Here is a 19,413-nt window from a genome sequence, read left to right as displayed (position 1 = left end):
TTTGTTTTTGGGAGGCATCTCGCGACCTCCCAGGGGGTCCCGACCCCCGCTTTGGGAACCATTCTTCTATTGTATGGATGGAAGCGTTTAGACAGCCACACTATGCTTTACGGCTCTCTCTGCTCTGTACTGTCCCTTTAAGAGAGACCCCGCCCACCAAGCATGTGATACAACAAGGAAGTCAGGACGTAACGTTGTGTTTGACCCAAGTGTATCTTTTAACTACGTTTAAGCCTCTTTAATAACTTATGATACAGTAACAGTCTGTAGAGGTTTAACCCTTTACCCTCCTGACTGCGTCACCACACACACATGAACAGGGACTGACTGTGAGCCGTCCTCTGGGTGCTCTCATGTCCATGCATCGTTCTGCTGGCTGGGCAACATGTTGTTTTCATCGCTGCTGATTTCTTCTTTAACCTTTCTGTTTCCTCTTGGACAAACATCTCCACCTCTCGTTATCAACACCTGGCCGTTCAAGGATGCGACAGCTGCAGGTAAGACATCCTGCAGGAACAGTTACACTACTTCTTCTCCATTAGACTTTGAGTTCATGCTAAAGTTTCTCTCAGTGAGGAGTCAAGTGAAAACCTGCAGGAACAAACAACTGATTTATGATGTAATGTTAAAAACACATATCACCCCAAAAATCAGTTTTTTTTTAGTTTTTCAGAGGTGGACACAGTACATGACGTCATGAGTCAAAGTACAGTATAGATGCTCCTGGTTTAAATATGACTCCAATACATAAAGGGGGGTGACCTGTTGCTCACTGTGCTTAATGTAGAGGAGAAATAAGTAAATAAAAACTACATGAAATAAAGTGTGTTAGGTGCTTCTGGAAAACAGAAAAAACTTTAAACACAAAACTCTAAACATGACACATTTAGATATGAGGAAGTGAGGCATTTATTATAATCTCCTCTGATTCAGATAATTTGCAGTAGTTTGCTGCATTTAGTTCCTAGGACGATGAAGGGATGACCTTCTGACTCTGTCTCTAATTGGCTAACGTACTAACTGATTTTTTATTGTATTTTTTAATTCTTATCGGTGTGCATTAGTCTCTCTGTGATTTTATAAACTACTTTTTCGTCACTAACTTTTCCGCACTCTTGTAAAGCACTTTGAACTGCAATTGAATTTGTCTGAAAGGTGCTTTATAAATAAAGTTTGATTGATTGAATGTCACTGTTAACAGCAGAGGACGTTCATCCTCTGCTGGACGTGAGGCGGGTAAATGAAGACCCACTTCTTCAGACGTTCTAAAGGTGTTTTGACCACATCAGGGCTGATAAATGGCGGGCCCACTGTAAAATGAGATGTTGCAGTCTTAATGGTGTCAAAATATTTCCATAAAGAGGTGTGAGAGTAGTTTACATGTTGGTTATACTGTCTCAGTCTCAGAAGTGCATTTAAACTATTTATAAGACTACAGTGATATCAAACAGCAGAGGAAGCACCACAGGGCGAGAGGGTGGTGATGTCCTGAAAGAGGAGCAGAGGTCGAGTGTCTTCTTCCTGCTGACGGTCTGAAATCTACCAGATGTACCCGATGGATGTTTTGTGAAGTGTGTAATGAATGTAGATCATAGCCTAGCGGTTGTGTGTGTTGTGTGGAGGCTGTAGTCCTCGTCGCAGTGGTCGTGGGTTCGAGTCCGACCTTGGCCCTTCTATCCCCCCCCCCCCACTCTCTGCTCCCAGCACTTCCTGTCTCTCTTCAGCTGTCCTCTCCAAAAAAGGCAAAAGAAGGAATATTTAGAGCTGGAACAAACAGCTGATTGACAGAAACATGAATTGGCTTCTGCAGCATTTTGATCATTTAAAAAGTGCTGCAGTGATTTATGATTTAAATATGTGAACCGTTTATACGGCCGGCTCTCAAATCTCAGTCTGTCATATGTTTTGTAAATTAAATGTCTGCAAAAAACCTTCAGGATTTAATGCACGGGCCAAAATACAAACGACTGAAGATTTATTTCAGAGAGAGAGAGAGAGAGAGAGAGAGAGAGAGAGAGAGAGAGAGAGAGAGAGAGAGAGAGAGAGAGAGAGAGAGAGAGAGGTGAGATTCAAACACGGGTGTTTTGAGAACTACAGCGTCCGTACACGGGCGCAAACTAACGGTATAGGTAAAGGTATTTCTTCTTCTTCTGCTCCTTCTCCTCTTCCTCCTCCTCCTTCTTCTCCTCTTCCTCCTCCTCCTCCTTCTTCTCCTTCTTCTCCTCCTCCTCCTTCTCCTCCTCCTTCTTCTCCTCCTCCTCCTTCTTCTCCTCCTTCTTCTCCTCCTCCTCCTTCTCTCCTCCTTCTCCTCCCCCTCCTCCTTCTTCTTCTTTCTCCTCCTCCTCCTCCTTCTTCTTCTTCTTCTTCTTCTTCTCCTTCTCCTCTTCCTCCTCCTCCTTCTTCTTCTCCTCTTCCTCCTCCTCCTTCTTCTTCTTCTTCTCCTCTTCCTCCTCCTCCTCCTTCTTCTCCTTCTTCTCCTCCTCCTTCTTCTCCTCCTCCTCCTTCTTCTCCTCCTTCTTCTCCTCCTCCTCCTCCTTCTTCTTCTTCTCCTTCTCCTCCTCCCCCTCCTTCTTCTTCTTCTCCTCCTCCTCCTTCTTCTCCTCCTCCTCCTTCTTCTTCTTTCTCCTCCTCCTCCTCCTCCTTCCTCTTCTTCTCCTCCTCCTCCTCCTCCTCCTCCTCCTCCTCCTCCTCCTCCTCTTCTTCTTCTTCTTCTTCTTCTTCTTCTTCTTCTTCTTCTTCTTCTTCTTCTTCTTCTTCTTCTTCTTCTTCTTCTTCTTCTTCTTCTTCTCCTCCTCCTCCTCCTCCTCCTCCTCCTCCTCCTCCTTCTTACCACAGGATAAAGACATATCCACACTTTCCCACCTTAAAGGGACACTGATGGTCAGAGAGAGTTTGTGTTTTTTGTGATGGAGCGTCACCTGATACGATCTGTTACTACCTTTTTTCTTCCCCTCTCGCTCTCTGATCAAAGTATTATTTTACGTCGCATACTTGAAACCCGACTCCACAGCTTAACTGTACTGGTGTGTTAGTGAACCCATCCCCAGTTGTAGATGGATGGAGGAATATTGCAAGAGCCTGCTATAAGCTTTCATGGCCGCCGCCTCCGCCCCGGCTCTGCCTCCACTCCATTTGATTTCCTTCAGGATGATACATGTATCGAATTGAAACTGAAAATATTTCAGCAGTGCTCGGGACTAATCTGTCAAGTGGATTTCCACCAGATGAAAAACCTTAATGGAAAAAAAAAAAGAAGATAGAAACGTTTCTCAAGTAACACATCAAACCTGAAGTTCACTTAAACATCTCACCCATTGATGGATGTATATACGCTTTAATTTATCACATATACATCACGTCTTCTTCCCTGAGGTGGCTCTGAAAAATGAAAGATGTGCACGGCTATCTGTTCTGCGGGTCTCTCGCCCATGCAGATCTGGTCTCCTCTGGGGGGGCTTACAGAAGCAGCTGACAATAGCGCTCTAATCTCCTCTTCCAGTCTGCTGCTTTTACCTCAGTGAAAAAATGTAATGCTGAGTTTCAAGTACAAAAAAAAAAGAATTATATCCCGAGACAAGAGCACTTAGCAAAGATGGTGGAACGGACGGTATTTTAGGATGGATCAAGGAGAAGTGATGAGAGGAGGATTTAGCATCCTGCTGAACGCGGGGCGCAGAGGTCTGAGAGTTTAGACTCGGTGCCAGCAGTTGGTATTTTTGATCCCCCACGGGCACTCGGAGGGGGATCAGTGACCAAATGCTCGTCAGCTCCCAGCTTCTCTTGTGTTGGATGACATCACAGTGGACATCAGCTCGACCTTTAACCCATCTGCCCTGATATGCAAATGAGGATGGGATTAATTAGTGCAAAGATTCACCGGCTGCCAAAGAAACGCGGATGAGCTGAGGGATTCTTGTTGTTCAGTGTTTTTCGAAAAGATCAAGAAGACTATTTTGAATATTTTGAACATACAGATGGATTTGAGATAAAACACTAAAAACCAAAGCGTCCTCTAGATTTCAAAATCAGTATGCTTGTGTTAAATCATTTGACAATCCGGGGCACAGTAAGAGTCTGAGGTCAGCGACTTCAGAGCATCTGATTCTGTGCCTCAGTGGGAGGTTCCAACCAGGAGGTCGGGGGTTCGATCCCCAGCTCCTGCAGCCTGCAGGTTGCTCAGTGGGAGCAAGACAAGTGGTTGTCGGAGCTGGGGATTGAACCCCTGACCTTCTGCTTGAGAGATGACGACTCTACCCACTGAGCCACAGCTGAATGAAAATCAACAGACCCAACACAGTTCTTGACAACACATTTTTATTGTCTAATTTTTGCTTACTGTCATAATTCTGCATTTCTTTTGGATCTTGTTTATTTTATTCTTCTCTGTGATTTTCTGTTTTAGTGCTTTTTTCAATTTAAAGTTTAAAATGTTTCTGTTCCTCTCTGTCTTGATGCTTCATATGTCTGGTGTGAAGCACTTTGAATCGCCTTGTGGCTGTATCAAGTAAACTTGCCTTGCGTTAAAAGTGCAGTCGAAACAGTTGTGAAATAGGATATCAAACTTTGTTTCTCACCCTGGCAGAGCATCGTTCTTCAGTCAAATCTGGAGCCTTTCAGCACTTAAGTGACCTTTTCTCTGCGTCAACCAACACGAGGTCAAGATGCCAAATTTTGCCTGAACTCAAAAGTCTTAAAATGATCGGACTAAGTCAAGGATGGGAGACTCGTGCCCCGGCTGCAGTGTTTGTTTTTCAAATCAGTGTCTGGCATATTGAATGTTGATCTGTGATCTGTTTGAATGCAGCGTGGAGTGTCCTGCAGTCCGGAGGCTCCGTGTTGGACGCGGTGGAGAAAGGCTGCGCCCGCTGTGAGAGCGAGCAGTGCGATGGCAGCGTGGGTTACGGTGGGAGTCCAGACGAGTCCGGAGAGACAACACTGGACGCGATGATCATGAACGGGTAAGCCATGGACATGAACTGTGTTTCTGTTAATAGTTGAGTTTGACTTGATAAACAGAGTTAGTTAACGCTGTCCCCTCACAGCGAGGAGGTTTGAATCCCCGTCTGACAGGAGCCTCTCTGTGTGGAGGTTCCTGGTTTGAATCCCCGTCTGACAGGAGCCTCTCTGTGTGGAGGTTCCTGGTTTGAATCCCCGTCTGACAGGAGCCTCTCTGTGTGGAGGTTCCTGGTTTGAATCCCCGTCTGACAGGAGTCTCTCTGTGTGGAGGTTCCTGGTTTGAATCCCCGTCTGACAGGAGCCTCTCTGTGTGGAGGTTCCTGGTTTGAATCCCCGTCTGACAGGAGTCTCTCTGTGAGGAGGTTCCTGGTTTGAATCCCCGTCTGACAGGAGCCTCTCTGTGTGGAGTCTGCATGTTCTCCCTGTGCATGTGTGGGTTCTCTCCTGGTACTCCGGCTTCCTCCCACAGTCCAAACACATGCTCGTAGTGGCTATTTGTCCAAAAACAAAAAAATCTAAATAAACTAATATCAAACATAATCAAATGACCACTGATGCACCATGGGGGATGTGATGTACGCAGGCAGAAGATCTGTGTTTTTTTGGTGGTTTATTTGGTTCAAAAGAAAGCAAACAAAAGAACTAAGAAAATCGTGGCTCCTGCTGCTTCTCTTGCACTGGTATAAAACCAAAGGCTCACCCAGGTGCATGCTGGTCCTCCACCTGCCTCTTACCTAAATAACCTCTGGTGCCCACAGTGTTACCCAAATACCTAACAAAAATACTAATGCAAAACGAAATAAATAAAACAAATAACTAGCAAAAGAAAATATTACTAAATAAACAAAATGTGTAGAATAATTCAATAAACAACAACACCCAAATATTAGTGAACTAAATACCCAAACTAATTCTAACAACAATGAAATAGCTCCAACATGCTCGTTAGGTTAACTGGTGAGTGTGGCTGTCTCTATATGTCAGCCCCTGTGATTGGCTGGCTATCAATCCAGGGTCCAGCCCCGCCGCGACCCCAAACAGGAAAAGCGATGGATGCATGGAAAAAAAATTGTAATGCAGCATTCCAAAAACCCTGAAAGGTGTGCAGATTATTGGACTTTTTTTGGGGGCTTTTTGCCTTTAGAGAGAGGAAATGTTGGGAGGAGAGAGCGGGGGATGACATGCAGCACGCATCATAACAGCCAGGCTATCAGCACTCCTGAATATTAGACTTTTAGAGGTGTTATGTGTCTTTTTTTTCCATTGCTATTTTAACAGCTGTGTGAGAAAAGCAAAGGCCCACTTGTATTTTTTTAGCACCGTCGAGATAAATGATCCACCTGCAATCCTCTCAAAGTTGATTCACTGAGATTTAGAAAATATAAGCTCCAAATGACTTTTAACAAACAATGTGAAATCAGAATTTAATGAGTATATAAATCATTTCTATGTTCCTGAAAATGACCTCGACATTGACCTCTCTCATTAAGCACCTGAGCTTGTCAACACATTGTGTGACTATCACATCATTTTCCCTGCCGCTGTCTTTGCATCTGCAACATTTGCAGCTATAACGGGGGCTGACCTGTTCCAGCCGGCCTGCCTTTAATGAAGCACTAATTAAGACTCTCATTAGACTCTGAAAGGTAACATGTTATTAATACCCCGAGTTACAAACATTTGGGCGCATCAGAAGTTGTTATGAGAGGCAAATGTCAGCGTATAATGGCGGACAAGTTGTTTGTTGTTCCCCTATGGACGGTTTTATTTTTCCGTTCTGTAGGTCAGTTTTTTATTTTGTTACACAGTCGTGAATACATTGAGGAGAGTGGAAACTCCCACACACGATCCAATACAGCTGCATTAGTAAGACAGTCGCTACATCGGCACACTTAGACTAAGCAGGAGAACTGAAACACCTGCACAGTTTAAGAAAGTCCAGCCATTCAGTCATTTTGTGTGTGTGTGGGAGTATTTGACATTTTTTCGATAATCCAAGCGGTGACATCGCTGACATAGAATACAGCCTTTAAAGCTACTTTACAAATCACAGTCCAGTCTCAAACTTAAAACTAAACATTGTGCTGAGATTGGGAAATGATATGCAGGAAAGGAGCCACTGAAAAATATCAACAATCTTTACCACATCGTCACATTTGTCTGATTTGCTTCATCATGGGTGTGGGCACAGATGCATGCAGCTGTTGTTGCAGTTTGTACATCCGTCCCTCCTTTATCTATACCGCTATTCCTGTTCAGATTCCCTGGGCAAGAGGCGGGGTTACACCCTGGACTGGTCGCCTGTCAATCACAGGGCTGAGCACGTGTGTGTATCCTTGAGGTTTTCTTTTTCCTTCCTCTTAAAACACCATAAAGTCAGTGAACTTAAAGAGGGTGAGCCCTGTGTTGTTCACATCTCTCTCTGTGCTCCTCCACAGGTTTCTTTAGAACAGAGCTTCTCTCTCCTTTAAACCTGTAGCTATTGTTTTGTTTTCTGTTGTTCTCCTCCGCTCTGCTCAGGGACACGATGGAGGTGGGTTCAGTGGGAGATCTGAGAAGAATCAAGAACGCCATCGGAGTAGCGCGAGCTGTGATGGAGCACACCGAGCACACGCTGCTGGTCGGAGAGTCAGGTATGAGTGGATTACAAGACCAAGAAATAAAAAGTGCAGTTTTTTGGAAATGCTCGTCTTGTTGTGAAATCCAGCAGCGTACAGAACATTCAGTTCACACAACAACAGAGATCTGACTCTACCTCCTGTGTGATACGTTTGATATAAAAAGAATAAATCCTGTTCTAAGGAGACCTTTTGTTACTTGAGTTTGCATGAGTCATCATCCTCATCAGGCACTTGTCATATTTAGCCTTAAACATTTCAAACATTTACAGTTATGTGTGTTTTTTTTTTTTTGCAACACTCAAACAAGCTTCAATCTCTGTATCGCTAACATCAGAGGTCAGTGATGATTGCATGGGTTAGAACTACATAAAATGCTCTAAATATAAACAGAGTGATTGTATAACAGACAGGTGCACAGAGAGGAAACGTATATGAGAGTGTTATTTTAGTGTTTGTATGAGAGCAGCAGATGAGTAGAGAACGAGGAGATCCCTCTGAGAGGTGTGTGAAGGAAAGTGAAGGCCGATATGTCGATGTTTAATTCCAATCTGATCGGCATCTTCTAAATCAAATATTTTGTCTTGTATGAAATTGTTAGACAGATTTATTTTTAAAGCGAAAAGCAGTTCATCATAAATATTGGCTTTAACTGGAGCGTCATGCTAACAGGCGCAGAGTGACAAGATGAGACATCGTCCCGCCATCGCTTTATTTGTTTTTGCGGCCCCTTTTTTTGTTTTTTTGTTTTTTTGTTTATAACCCAAGGTCAGCACGGCTGAGGGGAGTGGAGCTTGACCTGAAAGTATCCCTTCTCTCCTCACAGCGTCTGTGTTTGCTGAAAACATGGGCTTCACCGCAGAAGACCTGACTACCAACAAATCCATGAATATTTTCTCACAGTGGCTGAAGGGCAACTGCCAACCTAATTATCGAAAGGTGTGTGTTTGTGTGTGTGTGTGTGTGTGTGTGTTGGAGTGTGTGTTTTCCTCACTTGTGTTGGCTACAGGCGTGCTGCGTCTAAAAGATTGATATTAAGCAGGGAAATTGACAGGCATACTAACGCAGTTCATCAAAAGTCCGCTCCTGCTGCCGGAGCCCTTCAGCTCCGCTCTGACTTATTCTTTAAAAGTAACACATTCACTTCTCCAATAACACCTCAAACATCTCCTCACTGACGTTTCCTCTTCTTCCTTTTCAGACGTCTGTGTTGTTGCAGAGGGAGTAAGCAGGGCTTTATTGATTTAATTCTATCCAGCGATACCTCAGGACAGAGACCATCATGTTTCTGTCTGCTGTTATCATCCCTAGAAGAAGAAACGTTTGAGATTATTTCAGGAAATGAGATATCTTTATCAAGTTTTATCCCGGAGAGTTCTGAAGTTTTGTGAAATATTGAAGGGGTAGCCCATGTGCAGGCGTCTGCCGCTCTCTAACTGCTAGGCTAACTCCTAAGAGGCCTAAGTCCTCGAGAGACAGGACCCAGGTTTGACTCCGACCTCTGGCTCATTTCCTGCATGTTGTTCCACACACTCTCTCTCTCTCTCTCTCTCTCTCTCTCTCTCTCTCTCTCTCTCTCTCTCTCTCTACTGGATTCTGTAATATCTCTAAAAATAAATACATGAAAAGCCAAAAAATAAATCCTAAAAAATTCAGACTAGCAGTTAGTGCACACCCCATGCACCCTCCTTAAGTCCTCGAGAGACCGGACCCGGGTTTGACTCCAACCTCTGGCTCATTTCCTGCATGTTGTTCCACACTTTCTATCTTTCTCTCTCTTGCTCTCTCTCTCCATGGATTCTTTAATATCTCTAAAAAATAAAAGCATGAAAAGCCAAAAAATCATTCCTAAAAAATTGAGGCTAGCGGTTAGTTCACGCACCCCATGCACCCCATGCACCCTCCTTAAGTCCTCGAGAGACCGGACCGGGTTTGACTCTCTCTAGCTCGTTTGCCGCATGTCATTCTCAACTCTCTCTCTCTCTGGATTCTGACTCAATCCACTGTCCTGTCTCTAAAAGTAAAAGCATGAAAAGCTAAAAAAAATAAACCTTAAAAAGTACAAAAGTTAGTTTGGGCACCCCATGCACAGAGGATCAAGTCCTCCACAGAGGGTGACCCGGGTTGGAATTCGACCTATTTGTCATTTCCGACAGGTCGTTCCCCACTCTCTCTCTCCCTGGATTCTGACTCTAAACACTGTCCTGTCTTTCAAAATAAAAGCATGAAAAGGCCAGAAAATGGAAAACGGTATAACGGTCGTGTTCTTCACACAGTCAGACATTAAATACTTCAGTATGTTTTGTATAATCCATGAGGAAGTGTCGTCTGTGTCGTTCAGATTTCATGTGACACCAGAGCAACTCCGACTGAATGCTTCATAACTAAAGAGTGTCTGAATGTTTTTGAAGGTTTTCCCTTCCCCTTCATAGAGTAGAAGAAAGTCTGCTTCATGAATAATGAACGGGCACTTTCATGAAGCAGACTCGTTGATGTTTTTTTTTTTATTGATGTCGTTATTGAAGTCCTTTAAGAAGAACGTGCTGATACAGATCCTCTCTATATGAAGAACTGAACTCCCTTTGTTTTAACATTCAGTATGATGTCAGAGTAACACCATGTGACTTCTGTTTGATACCAGTTTGAAAATAACACTTTAGATTAAGGTCACAATATTCACCATTAACTAGCTGCTTGTTAGCATGTACCGTACCCTGGATACCGTGCCCGAGTCCGCTTGAAGAGGTGTTCTCAGGCGTGATTCATGTGTACTCGAGTACGGTCCGCGGATGATGTGAACCGTGCAGAACCGTGCTCAAACGAGGAAGTGAACCGCTACATGACATCATTCTAAACGGTTCCTGTTGCTTCAAAAAAGCGTTGTATCCGCGCAGCCCAGGCCCGTTTCCTCCTCTGAGCCGCACGGTAGCTGTGGAAGTAGGAAGAGGGTCGTTGTCGGCGTCTCAGAAATGACCAACACATCCACAGAGAGCAGCATGGACTCTGTCTATGCTCAGTTTGTGAGTGGTTACTTTTTTTCTTTTTTTTTTTTTCTTTTTGGAGGATTTCCAAACCAACTATGTGCATACTGCCACCTGCTGCATCGATAAGTTTACATACTCGGTAATGGAATGATGTTGCTAATGTGAACGCAGGTCAGCGGGGGGGGACAGGGAGGGGGGAGCAATCGTGCTTGGGCGCGGTACAAAACAATGGTGCCTTATTTGAAACTGCCCTAAGAGTTTCCCCTTAATTTCATCCTAATTACTGCTTATTGGAAGTAATAAAGGAAGTAGTTAATCATGAATTATAGCTAGTTAATGGTGAATATTTTGAACCTGTATTGAAAGTGTTAACCATGTTTCTTTATTGGTTACATCCAAAGAGTAGAATTAACTTTCTGCGGCATGCTGCAGGTCAAGCTGGCTACATTCAGTCCCTCATACGAGCCTGAAGGAAGCGAGACAAAGGAAGAGTCGGGTACAGTCAGCTGTGTCAGTCTCAATAAAAACATGCTATGTGAGAGCTGAAGGACGAGCTGTGTCTGCAGCAGGAGATCCAAACACAACAAGACTCCCTCCTGATAATTACTCTCAGGTTTATTATTCTCGCTCACTCGGTGTCGAGAGTGCTTACTTTTATTTCTTGACGTCGCAGCAAAGTCAAGGCAAACGCTCGCAATCCACCATATGCTTGTGTTTGATTAGAAAGAGGAAGTTTATAAATGGTCGTTTATTAATCCCAGCAGAAAGTGTGCAGCTCCAGCAGCTTAGAGGAAGAAAAAAAAACAAGACAAAGATGTTGAACTTAAAGAAACACTGATAAAACTTTCCCATTTTTCTGTACATGTAGACATTTTGATGACCTCATGAGTCGAGCGGAGCGTAAAGAGTGCACCAGGAAGTTTAAAGGTCACATGACTCTGAAGTGTTAGAAAAAGTTGTACGAGCTCAGGCGAGGGTGAGAGTGTTGGTAAAAAGTGAACGGGCATCATCCAAACAGCTCAGATTTTCTTCTTCTCTCCTTTTTTTTTTTTTTTTAAAGAACATGTTTCCAGATCCTTCCACATCGTGCGGACCCTACAAGCCCAGAGCGATGCTGCGCCAGAGCAAGAGGCTGCAGCACGCCAATACGCGCTCCCATGACACCATCGGTAGGTTCTATTGTCTGTTAATACTGAGGGTACCATCATCCGTCCTCGGGCATTTTGTAGACTTAAGTATTTTGACGCTTTATGGAGACTAGACGCGAGGTGAGAGGAGGTTTATCAACGTGACCTTACAGAAAGGAGCAGAGACAGGACGGTTTGTTTCTGCTGGATTTCCAAACTCTCACTCTATTAAAGTCGTAGATTCATGTACTGATCAGGGAGCCTGGAGTAGCTTCATAATAATCCTCACAAATAACCCGGGCAGCGCCAGCACTTCCTCTAGGTGACTTTTAATATAACTTCTTCTTTTTGTCTTTAACACAGGGATGATTGCTCTGGACCAAAACGGCCACATCGCTGTTGGAACATCAACCAACGGACTGACGCACAAAGTTCCCGGGTACGTGGACTACGTTGGAAACAAGCAAAAAAAAAAGAAGCATTCATAATTTTGAGCACGGAAGTTCAATCTAGGTCTTTGGGAAAATTTGTGTAAAAAAATCTTTGCGTCCTGTTTTTTTTTAATAGCAAAGACCCGATCACATAGAAAGGCGTCGCCAGCAAAACCATTGTTTTCTTATGCTACAGCGCGCTTGCTGGGCGCTGTTCTCTGCTGCTGCATTTTTTGAAGCAGTTTTTGGAGGCGCATAAAAGTTAAAATCGTTAAACTTTTCCCCTCCAGATGTGGAATCGCGGCACTTGTCCCAGCCATTCCTTTTATGTTAAAAAAATTAAGCCAATGTTAAGTGCAAAATGCTGCAGATCTTCAAGTGTCCACTAGAGGCTGGCTGCAGAATCACAGGAAGTCACATACACACCCATTCAAAACAGCAGAGATGAACATGTTTACAGCCTGGTTCAAAAATCCAAATAGGTGTGATTAGCTCATGTCTTGATGGACACACACTGTACGGGGGGTGAATGTTTTGATGACTCATCAGTTTTGATTTGATGAAGGATAAGAGTTATTCACAATAAGGCGTGTAGCTGACCAGCTTGACAGGTGGGCGCGGTGTAACGGTTTGTCAGGAGGTTTAAAACCCGCCTCAGCTCCAGCTCTCAGCCTGTCGTTAGGTTGACTGAAAGTTAGACTGAGACAGCATTTCCAACATGGAGACCGCCATTGATGAGACTCCAGTGCCCCCTGCAGGAACAGACTGGTGATGTCACTCAGGCTTCAAACATTAATATTTACAGTCTGTGGTCCCAGTGCAAAACTCATTAAGGATGCATTATAAACCATAGTCACACAATGAATAAAGCAAATTAGTGTAAAAATCAGCACCATATCAGACTTCAGCAGCTTTTTGTTTTGAAGCTGTTTCCACAGTTTGATTTAGTTTCTGTGAGTAAATCAGAGGAGAGCTAATTAATAGAACAACATCTGTTTTAGGCGCTAAGATTTGGGTGCAGGATTTTGTTTTTGGCGAGTTTGACAAGTTTCAGTTTGTTGAATCATCAATATGGATGAAAACAAGATCACATTGAAATGAAGGTTACAGCTCGGACGTTGGTATCCTTCGGGGTTAGGGTTACTTTTAGATGTGGCTTTAGTTTAATGTTGACGCCCCTGCTCATACTCCTGTCCTGCAGTCGTGTTGGGGACTCTCCCATCGTCGGAGCCGGGGGCTACGCTGACAGCTCAGTGGGCGGTGCCGCTGCTACAGGAGACGGAGACGTCATGATGCGCTTTCTGCCAAGGTAACTCACCCCACTGTCCTTTCATGAGAAAGACTTGATTTAAAGTAAAAATACCACGTCTGTGTCATTACCTTGAGCTACCGCACTGCAGCCCTGAATGAAAGAGAAGAGCATTTCAAAGCCAACAGTCAGACATTTTCAAAATAAGAAAGTGAAGAATTGTTAAAGCTGCATATTAAGATTTATCTCTGAAAAGAAAGATGATAAATATTCCTCCATCAGGACTTCTCAAACAGACGTGTTGCATTATTATTCTCTCCTACACCCGACCAGTGGATTATTTCTCAGACACGTTTTTCTTTGACTAATAGGACTGTTACATGGCTTTTTTTTTTTTTTTCCCCGTTTCAGAGAATATTGACATCTGTGACACATCTAGTTTTTAAACAGCCAATTTTCTTGAGTGAACCTCTCGCTAGAAGTGCAACAGTGCTATTGTAAAGAGTGGAGGCGTGACTGCGTTGCCCCAAAACTGTCATTTGTACCATTCCAGAGACGCGGTGAGATTTCACTTTAGCTGCTGTTTGTTTCCAGGCTGTGGAAATGTGGCAGTCTCTGAAGAGTTATTTTTTCATGGGGTGTATATATATATATATATTTCAACGGTAGTCTGCTGTGAGGACAAATGATGCCTTTTTTGTTGTTGTTTGCACTCAGCTTTACATTCACAGTCAGACACCAGCACACCTCAGGGCTGTCTATTTCAATCATAGCTTTTTGACTCACTTCCTGGAAACTATTGAGGGTTGCAGTTTTTCAAGAGGTCCTCTCTACCAGTGGGCTGAAAAGTGTTTGTAATTCATTCACCCTTTGACCATGTTTTTCCTCGCAGTCTGGCTTCTTTAACATCCAACTGTGTGTTTACAAGTTCTCCTATTGACGTCAAACGCCACAACAACTATCAAAGTAGTCGATCTAATAACAGCCTCAAGTTTCATAAGAACAATACTAACCTCAGATGTACATTTCCTAAAAGCTGCGACCTCTAGTGTTGAAAATGAAGCTAATGTAAAGTGCGATAAACTGCAGTACCTTAAAGTGCCCATTAGATGTCATGCTTCAAAAGCTAAGAAATCCCCAGAAGGTCCCATCAAGCGGCAACCAGGGCTGCATCCGAATTGCCAAGTACCTCTTCAATCTGTCAGTAGTCAGTACCTACTATCAGCTGTATACTGTTTAGTACCTACTATCTGCTGTTTACTGTTTAGTACCTACTATCTGCTGTATACTGTTTAGTACCTACTATCTGCTGTATACTGTTTAGTACCTACTATCTGCTGTATACTGTTTAGTACCTACTATCTGCTGTATACTGTTTAGTACCTACTATCTGCTGTATACTGTTTAGTACCTACTATCTGCTGTATATTGTTTAGTACCTACTATCTGCTGTATATTGTTTAGTACCTACTATCTGCTGTATACTGTTTAGTACCTACTATCTGCTGTATATTGTTTAGTACCTACTATCTGCTGTATACTGTTTAGTACCTACTATCTGCTGTATACTGTTTAGTACCTACTATCTGCTGTATACTGTTTAGTACCTACTATCTGCTGTATATTGTTTAGTACCTACTATCTGCTGTATACTGTTTAGTACCTACTATCTGCTGTTTACTGTTTAGTACCTACTATCTGCTGTATACTGTTTAGTACCTACTATCTGCTGTATACTGTTTAGTACCTACTATCTGCTGTATACTGTTTAGTACCTACTGTCCAGTAGGCAGATATTTGTGCCTACTTCGTCTGATTCATTCAGTAAGGAAGTGGTGTCATTTACGTTTCCTGAACCGGCCGCATTCACCCGTTTTTTGTTTTTGTTTTTGTTTAGCTTTATTCAAGAAGAGTAATGCTCATATACAGTCAGGTAAACACAAAACAATATCACAATGTAAATCAAGTAAAAGACAGATTAAATAACTAAATAACATACAGAACATAAAGAAAAGAACAAATGAAAGACAGTAATATACAGAATATAAAATAAACCAATAAAGACACATTTAAATAGTTAAATCATTATTTAAATAGAGGGGGAAAGGTTTTATAATAATGCAGATATTTGTTATATTTTCTGTTGTTAATTTAAAGTAGTGATTTCAGTCGGGACTTTAAATTAAGATTAAATTAATCCACGCTCGTTTGTTTTGATTTGGAGGCGCACGTGAAGTGACGATTTACGTTTAATTTCGCACAGCATTGTGGGAGTTAGAATACAATTCATTTCCTGAAAGGACGCATCCGATCCACACTGCATGAAACCCGGAAGTTAGTATCCATACTGAAATGTTCAGTATACTGAGGTGGACCCAAAAAATGACCCCTAAATGACCACGAGAGTTCAGTATACTGAAACTCCTTCTGAATAGTACTGCCTACTGAACTGTGGATACTCAGAAAGGGCCCAACAGTCTTGAAAAATGAAGCCAATGCAGAAGTGCAAAATCCTGCAGTTAGTCGAGTGTCCACTAGAGGCTGACTCCAGGAACATTAATGTTCACGACGCAGCAGGTTGTCTACTCATACGCGCCGCTCAAGAGCTAGCATACTTGAACCCTTAGCAGTGTGAGTTACTACATAGAAGGATTGTTAGCAAAAAAAAAAGGTTGGATTCATGATTTAAGAAAAATGAGTAGACTCTGAAATAGTGTCTTTGTTAAAGTGACACTCAGAGTTGTCACACTTGACCTAAACGACTCATAATGAGCTGATTTAACTGACTGATTGACTGAGGTATAATGTGATGTGTGGCCTGAAAAGATTTGTGGTGTAGAGCAACTTCATCTGCAGCAAGGACATCGCTAATTGAAAAAGCCGGCGTACACCTCTTGTGCGCGGCGGAGTGAAGCTGTGAAAGCTGCTATTTTTAAGTCCTATTTAATCAGCGTTTCTCGGCATCAGGTTTGTTTGCATCAGATTTATCCCACGCCATAACTGCGAGCACATCCCCCATCATCCTCCTGGTTGGTGGCCCTGACAGCCCTCGTTAGTTTGCCTCATGTGTGCTGCGTGTTTTTCCTGCCAACAGTTACTTGGCCGTGGAGCTGATGAGGACCGGGGCAGATCCCTCGGCAGCCTGCAAGACGGCCATTTCCAGAATCAAGAGGCATTACTCAGAGTTCTTTGGAGCCATCATCTGTGCTAACACAACGGGCCATTATGGTGAGTGTGTGGCTTCTCAGTGACGGACTGTTCAGCTGCTGCCAAAGGTGCTATGACACACCCAGTGACACAAACACATCTTTTGAGCAGCAGACGAGTAAATGCACACTCATTGGCAAGGCTCAGGGCAGGCTTTGAATGTGTTAGCTTACAAACTCTGTGCGCTTATTTCCCTGAAATCTATCAATGCTAAAATGTGAACATTGTGGAGAAAGTGTTCAAAGCAGTTAGGAGAGAATCCACTGCACGTGCTCCTGAGCAAGTAAATGATATCCATGTGAAAGATGAAAAATGCTTTTTTTTACCTTAAGCGTCACATATAATGCAAAAACAAAAAAAGTTAGCATGTTTCTCTAACACTAACATGTGTCCCTATTCTGTCTACAAACCCCCCAATCATGAGAAAAGTCCATCCTCTCAATCTTCTGCCTGCTCCACTTTTCAGAAAATGTGTGCTCAAACACGTTTGGAGATTTTCCCTTCATGACATCACAAAGGGCAGTAGCCCCTCCCCCAGGTGGGTGACACTCCCACAGCTAGGTGTTTGTTCTGCCCTCTGAGTCTGTCTTCTCACTGTAAACAATAGGACATGGAGCGAGAAAGCCTGAGTCACTGAGCGCTTCCAGAGAGGGGGCGTGGTCAGACCCAGCTCATTTACATATTTAAAGGTACAGGCCCAGAAACAGCCTGTTCTGAGCAGGGCTGAAATAGAGGGGTTTATAGACATGATCAAATACAAGATCAGAGTGGATTTAGAACAAGAAACTTCACACACATGTTTTGAAGATCTGTGAGACTTATTTAAACTGGTTAAAGAGGAGGCGGATATGTCACCTTTAAACAACTTTGTGCATCTTTTTAAATTATCATTGTTGGAGTATTACGAGGTTTACACATGCTAATTCATGATCTGCATTTTTGAAGCTGAAAACAATTGTTTAACATGAAATGTTGTCAGAAAACAATCTAAACTTTCAGTAAACATCGTTTATATATAATAAAACAATGTGTCTTGATTAGCAATGCTATAATAGCATCATAAAACAGTTGAACTTTAAAGTTAGATGTGGTGTATTGTGGAGATATTTGAAATTCCAAGAACTGAGATTTATGTAAATAAGAGGTACATTTTCACAGTTTTTATTCTCACTTTTGCCCAAACAGTTAGGCTCCAAGTTCCTTTAAATTCGTATTAAACCGTCTTTTGATCTGAAGTTTGACATCCTGTCTGCAGAAGAACTGAAGCACAATCTGTTCCACTGTGTGCACACTTTGTTCTCCTGACAACAGCTACAAAGTTTAAAATAAGTGTGGCAGCAAAAGTGGAAAGCCATTTCCTCCGCTTCCTTCAGAAAACTCATGAAAAGTGCCCTGTGGAGTTTTTCTTGTGGATGCATAAAAACAAATGCGTTTACATTCATCTTACCTAAAATGCATCATACATTGTGTGCATCCTAAGCTTCCTTCCTGAAAAGAAAACTCACTCCACACATCACCTTGAAGATAACAGTTATAATCAAAACTAGGGTTGTCAGCATTATCTAGTCAATCACCATTAATTAAGGTCTGAAATGAATGCATTCACATTTTTTAATTGTGAAGAATCGTGTGCCATTTTGTCCCTTTAGGCCCCGTGTCCACCTAGCGTTTTTTTTCTGAGTGCCAGCGTCAACAGTTTTCAAAGAGGAGGAGCAGCATGGCGGCCACCCGGACAAATTGCACAGCATCCAGCATATTCTTTAAAAGCACTTTGCCTTTTTTGTGCGACTGCTCTAAGCGTCTAAGTTGAAAATCTTTAATCTTTTCAGAAAGCCGCTGAAGACGTCATCTGTGCTCTTTTCCAAATGTATATTCCCTGTATTGTCACGGAGCAATGTCGGTCATACAGCAGCCGTTGTCAACAGACTGTTGTCATGGAGACAGGACTGAAGTGCTGTGCTTTTCTGCCCGTAAAAAAAACGCTACGTCCTCAGTGTCTCCCTGTAGTCTCAGTGATGTAAAAGGACACTGCTGCATCTTTGAATGTCTCATTCCACTTTAACAAACTGTCAGACAGTAATATCCACCTTATGACATCACACATTGACCTTATGACATCACACATTGACCTTTGTTACCGTTCCTTTGAGCTGTTTGACCTCACTTTGGGATCCCTAACCACTTCCTGTTTCTGTGCTTAACTTCACGTCCTAACCTTCACTCTACAGGAAGAGCCTTACTTTATTTCAAAATAAAAGCACACAGCAAGTAAAGTACTCCCAGCTAAAGACAGAACAAAAATTCAAAATAAAAGCCAGACAACTTTTATTTTTAAAAGTGACAAAATGACATTTCCTACATGCTATTAAAAATGTGATCAATTGTGATTCAAATTTTAAATAGTTTGACAGGCTGAATCAAAGCATAAAAAGTTATTTACCCTTTAATAAAAATGCCTGGTTGTCACTTTCACACTGCTTGCTTTAACTTGTTTTAAAGATGAGATCATGATGTAATGAAGACTTCAGGAACACGTGATCAGACTAAGAAGCATGCTAAAGACTGATCTATACACGGATCACGTTTTAAAAGAGTTTTTATGTGCGCTCTTCTTCTCTTTGATCTTCTCAGGTGCAGCCTGCAACAAAGTCGGCGGCTTCAACCAGTTCCACTTCATGGTGTCCGACTCCGAGTCCGACACACCGCTCCTCAAATCCGTAGACTGCTTTTAAACGCTGCGTGATTTGCATTCCCTTTTTCTACCCTCGATGACAATTCCTGTGATTATTTATGTTCATAATTCTCATTTTAATTCATAAATAAAATCCTGTTTCCACTCAC

At 42.6% G+C, this 19,413-nt stretch overlaps 1 protein-coding gene across 1 annotated transcript; it reads left to right on the top strand.

The window, feature by feature from the left end:
* Positions 1–148: 148 nt before the first annotated feature.
* On the top strand, positions 149–19,412 carry aga (aspartylglucosaminidase). The gene is made up of 9 exons (XM_020645087.3): positions 149–497; positions 4,805–4,958; positions 7,477–7,589; positions 8,401–8,513; positions 11,619–11,727; positions 12,049–12,124; positions 13,318–13,425; positions 16,460–16,593; positions 19,204–19,412. Exons 1-9 carry the CDS (start codon positions 386–388, stop codon positions 19,302–19,304), a joined length of 1,020 nt encoding a protein of 339 aa, XP_020500743.2. The 5' UTR covers positions 149–385; the 3' UTR covers positions 19,305–19,412.
* The last annotated feature ends 1 nt before the right edge of the window (position 19,413 follows it).

The sequence above is a fragment of the Labrus bergylta genome, chromosome 9, assembly GCF_963930695.1.
Source record: "Labrus bergylta chromosome 9, fLabBer1.1, whole genome shotgun sequence".
In the NCBI taxonomy this organism is placed as follows: Eukaryota; Metazoa; Chordata; class Actinopteri; order Labriformes; family Labridae; genus Labrus; species Labrus bergylta.
This window is presented reverse-complemented; position numbering and strand designations above follow the sequence as displayed.